Source organism: Brassica napus, chromosome C1 (assembly GCF_020379485.1).
Source record: "Brassica napus cultivar Da-Ae chromosome C1, Da-Ae, whole genome shotgun sequence".
Classification (NCBI taxonomy): Eukaryota; Viridiplantae; Streptophyta; class Magnoliopsida; order Brassicales; family Brassicaceae; genus Brassica; species Brassica napus.
This window is the reverse complement of record NC_063444.1, coordinates 26,676,581-26,681,478: the sequence shown is the minus strand read 5'-3', so window position 1 is coordinate 26,681,478 and position 4,898 is coordinate 26,676,581. Positions and strand designations below refer to the sequence as shown.

The window sequence follows — 4,898 nt, the reverse complement described above, 5'->3', positions numbered from 1 at the left end:
GATTTATATGTTTGCACCAGTTTAATTGTATATGTAATAGTTACTAACTTCTAATTATTCAATATATATTTATTACATAATACAGAAAGTTAACGTAGTATTCGATAAAAAGCTAAGGTTAGAGTAAAATTTGACAATTTATTACGTATCACTAATTTGGGAGACGGGGTCGGGATGCACTTGAGATGAAGACATGTTGGTCCAGCTATCTGATTTTGATTAAAGTAATTAATAAAGGGCCCATGAGGCTTCGTGCCTTTAAAGGCCTTCCAAAAGAAAGAAGGAATCCTTCTCTCTTTCTGTGCACTCCTATTCGGTTACAGTGGCAACGTGCGCGTGGTATTCTATCGTGCACGCGAAGCAGAGACAAAAGTAGAGAAGAAGAAGACGCAGAGAAGCTAAATCGGGAGTGGCGCATTATAGCAGTCCGCCATATCCTTCGGTGTCGCTTATCCTCTCCGATTACAAATCGGTCTCTTCTCTTCTTCCGGTAAATGTTTTCTTCTTCTTTCTAGGCAGATTTTTTTGTTGTTGTTTTTTGATCTATTCGTTTACGATGAAAAAAAGATGTATATGGTTTGATCTCTAAGCTTTTTTTCTCGTTTAGAATCGATGGCTGCTCCACCGGCTAGGGCCAGAGCCGATTACGACTATCTCATAAAGCTTCTTTTGATTGGAGATAGCGGTACGTCAGCTCTCAGTTTCCTCCATGTTTTTTTTTGTTTCTCGGGTTCCTCGCACATGGTCCTGAACCGATTCATCTTCTACTGAACCGATCTATTTAATGTGATGATGATGTTTCTGAGTTTTATTCATCTGATGAAATCGATCATAGATGTTGATGCGTGATCTCACGTTTACTTTGGTTGGTTGCAGGTGTCGGTAAAAGTTGCCTCCTCCTACGTTTCTCGGATGGCTCATTCACCACTAGCTTCATTACCACCATTGGGTTTGTCTTCCGAGATTCTAAACCCTTCCATCTCTATCTTTAATCTCATGGAGTCTTCTTCTTCTTGTGCCTTTTTGATGTAGCATTGACTTTAAGATAAGAACCATTGAGCTTGATGGCAAACGTATCAAGCTCCAGATTTGGGACACTGCTGGTCAAGAACGTTTCCGCACCATCACCACTGGTCAGTTCCTTTTTTTTTTTTTTTTCTAAATATAAATTTGTTTACTTAGAGTCTGATCAAATTCGGTAGACTCTTGAGGAGATGAGCACCTAAATAGATACTTACAGGTACTATGATCACTGATTTTGCTTTGTTTGGCTGATTAGTTTGCTAGGTCTTGTATATTTGATGTGTGTTCTGTTCTATTTCGCCACTTCATTTCTGACCATATCTACTTGTCCTTTTTTTTTTTTTTGCATTTTGATAGCTTATTACCGTGGGGCAATGGGCATTTTACTAGTGTATGATGTCACAGACGAGTCCTCCTTCAACAGTAAAACCCCCTCCTCCTTTAAAGCCTTTCGCTTGCGGCTTCTTTTTATAAATAAAATCCTTAAGTCAAAAGGGTCATATCTCGACGTGTTTGCAGACATAAGGAACTGGATTCGGAATATCGAACAGCACGCTTCAGATAATGTTAACAAAATCTTGGTAGGAAACAAGGCTGACATGGACGAAAGCAAGAGGGTATGATCTCTTATCCCACTTCATGATTCACGGCTGGTCCTAAATAATAACATACTTTCTTGCTACTTTCAGGCTGTACCTACAGCCAAAGGTCAGGCGCTTGCTGATGAGTACGGAATTAAGTTCTTCGAAACTGTAAGCCTAAACAATTCTCTCAATCTTAGATAACGCAGCTTCCGTAAACTAGCTTGTTTACGTAGCTGTATCTATATGCGTCTTGTTGCAGAGTGCCAAGACAAACCTAAACGTGGAAGAAGTTTTCTTCTCCATTGGCAAGGACATAAAACAGAGGCTTTCTGACACTGACTCCAGGGCTGAGGTTTGTCACATCTCTGCTTGCGTTGTTACTTATCGTCATTCAAACGCATTGTTTCATGTTTTGTTTCGTCAATTGCAGCCTGCCACGATCAAGATAAGCCAAACGGACCAGGCATCTGGAGCCGGGCAAGCCACCCAGAAGTCTGCATGTTGTGGAAGTTAATAAAGTTTTGAAATTGAAGTGGAAACTTAAGATTTCGTGAGGTGCTTGTGTAATTTTTATTTCTGTTCCAACATTCCTGGTTTCTTAATTGCCTTTCTCTTTGTATGAAGGTTTAATTGAAACTTGTATTCTTCTTTTATTCATACATTGTTATGTTAGTCATCTATTATCTTGCTTGGCTCTTTTATTTAATCTCTTAACTTTAGGAGTTGTCTACTTATCTTTACAAACCATAACTAGTATTCTTTTCTTTTTATATTAGTTATCGTTTTAGAGTTACAAAATTCTAAATGTCCGTTTGTATTTCAAGCACTTGTTTGATTTTTTTTTTAATTTTACTTATTTTCTTGTAGTTTATTAGTTCCTAGGTTGCATGGAAACGGAAACGGATACGCGGAAACGAAAAACGTGGAAACGTGGAAACGTGATTTTGATTTTTTTGTTGTTGTGGAAACGTTTTAGAAACGTCTATAAATAAAAATATATATATATATATATATATATGTATATATATTTGTAACTGATTAATATTTGCATTTATTTTTATTATGTTTAGTATATCTTAGAATACAAATAAACAAATATTAATTATGTTTAATCATACGAAAATATAATAAGTCATCATTAAACATCAAAATCATATAAAATTTTCAAAATAACAAAAACCCAATATTTAAATATTAAATAGTTTAACCAAAATAAAAATCATAACACTAAGTCATAACCAATTGGAAAGTTCTAGCGTTTCCAGAACATAAACACAAGTTTCCAAAATAGAAACGTAAGTGTCTACTAAGTTTCCAAATTGAAATTTTTAAGAAAAAAGTTTCCAATGCTTTTCCGCGAGTTTCCGAGAGATTCCGATTCCGAAACGTTTCCGAAACGTGAAACGGACCTTCAACCGAGTTTCCATGCAACTGATAAAATAATAAATTTAATAATTTTTTAATCTGTGTAAAAAAACTTAAAATGAAAAAATAAAATAATGAGAGTACAAAATGTTTATTATAAAAAACTGTTTGTGTCGCACATAGGTAAAGTTTCATAAGATTTTATTATCCCCTTATTATTCTTTTAGGAGCATTATTATAAACTAACTTTGATTTCATGTGTATTTTTTTTTGTCAGCAATATAAACAGAATCATGTAGATTTTGCAAACTAAACTGTTAGTTTCGTATTCATATGGACAACAATAGACGATTGCTTTCGTGCACTGCGTGCAAGACTGTTCGCCTTTAAATTATGCGTCCGTGGTACATGAATGATCTCTGAGCTATGAAAACTTCTCTTCAAAACCTTTATATCTTCTAAATAACTTGCAAAGGCTGACCATTCTTTTGGTTCCGAAACTATCTTTACCAACTGAGAACAATCTGTTGCAAATGTAATAGTAAACTATCTTAGATTTCTCATACACTCTATTGCCCAAATAAGCGCTTCTATCTCTGAATGAAGTGGCGGCTGACTCGCTCTTGTATTCCTCGCTCCCATTAAACCATCAAAACCTTTCAGTGTACTATACCACCCTTGTCCCGAATGTAAATTTTGATTTTCCATGATCCATCCGTAAAACACTATCGGCCTGGGATATACGGTACTATCGCTTGTACTGGTAATCGAGTTTGCTCGATTCCTCGTGTTAGTGAGATATGCGCCTCCGCCCAAAGTAAAGACTCTGTTTCTGCCAATTTGAGAGTATCTCTAGGATCCATGTCCAAATTACTAAGAGAAAATTACTAGAATGTTATGGAAAAGTTGGGATATGACTAGAATAACATACATCTTTTAAAAATTATTAGAATCTTTTCATACACCCCTAGTAATACAACTTTTAAAAATTATTAGAATGTTTGTATACCCCTAGTAAATTACAACTAAGGCCTTTGGTTAGTTTTTTTTTTAATTGAGACTATTTTTAAACTACAAATCCATAATTATTATATCCACGTCATTAATAACTGTAATTATTTTGATCAAAAGAAAAGAAAGACAATGAATCCTCTTTGTAACTAAACTTCATGTGTTGAAAAAAAAATCACAAGTTTCATCGTTCGTCGCTTAAACCCTAATCTTTTGAGTTGATATTGTTGTTTGTCGTTCGAAATTATCAAACTTTCTTCTCGAATAACGTCTTCACCGAAATCGTCTTCTCCGCAAACGTTCTACGAAATCTTCTTCGTTGCAATTGCCCGAAATCATCTTCTCTGCTAAGTTTTTCGAGTTGGTGGCTGAGTTTTAATTTATGTTGTGGCTGAGTTACTTTTCTTGTACGGCTGGTTTATATATGCAGTCGTGGCTGAGTTACTTCCCGCCAATCTCCGAAAACCTAGTTATAAGAAATGTGCATTCTGAGGAGAAAAGGAAAATACATGCTAAGAAACACCCAAATTAGCAATTTTGGGATGTATTCATTTAAGTTTGTTTGTGATTTGATACCCATATTTGGATAATCTAATTTTTTTTTTCCAGATCTAAGTGAAAGAGAAGATTGAACAAGAAGAGAATGGAGGAGACAGAAAGAAGTGACAGATTCAGCAAAGACGACACAGAGAAATTCAATGAAGCTTGGAGACATAGAGGAGTTATCACCGAAATGGTGCAGAAAACCTGTATTTTTGGTTTTCTATTTAAGAAATATAACTCACCCATGTATTTTGTATTTGACTTATGCCATATTTACACAACTCAGCCACGTCGTTTATATATCTCAGCCGTGTCGTTTATATAACTCAGCCATACCTCAAACATACCCTAAAATCAGAAAATGTTTATATA

At 35.2% G+C, this 4,898-nt stretch overlaps 1 protein-coding gene across 2 annotated transcripts; it reads left to right on the top strand.

Annotated features, from left to right (window-relative positions):
• The first annotated feature begins 245 nt into the window (after positions 1-245).
• LOC106376434 (ras-related protein RABE1c) lies at positions 246-2,308 on the top strand. Of its 2 annotated transcripts, XM_013816516.3 has the most exons (9): positions 247-490; positions 608-685; positions 877-949; positions 1,033-1,133; positions 1,381-1,446; positions 1,543-1,640; positions 1,713-1,775; positions 1,867-1,959; positions 2,038-2,308. In XM_013816516.3, the coding sequence occupies exons 2-9, from the start codon at positions 613-615 to the stop codon at positions 2,119-2,121; spliced, it is 651 nt and encodes a 216-aa protein (XP_013671970.1). In that variant the 5' UTR covers positions 247-490; positions 608-612; the 3' UTR covers positions 2,122-2,308. The 2 variants fall into 2 exon arrangements, with proteins under 2 accessions (XP_013671969.1, XP_013671970.1); XM_013816515.3 differs by having other exon boundaries at positions 246-490; positions 1,381-1,640.
• The last annotated feature ends 2,590 nt before the right edge of the window (positions 2,309-4,898 follow it).

What these genes read in the sequence shown, in the direction of transcription:
- LOC106376434 (XM_013816515.3), top strand. Translation starts at nt 613, where the DNA reads ATGGCTGCTCCACCGGCTAGGGCCAGAGCCGATTACGACTATCTCATA. An exon ending in GAATTAAGTTCTTCGAAACT is followed by an intron (nt 1,776 to 1,866) that starts GTAAGCCTAAAC and finishes GTCTTGTTGCAG; the next exon opens with AGTGCCAAGACAAACCTAAA. An exon ending in ACACTGACTCCAGGGCTGAG is followed by an intron (nt 1,960 to 2,037) that starts GTTTGTCACATC and finishes CGTCAATTGCAG; the next exon opens with CCTGCCACGATCAAGATAAG.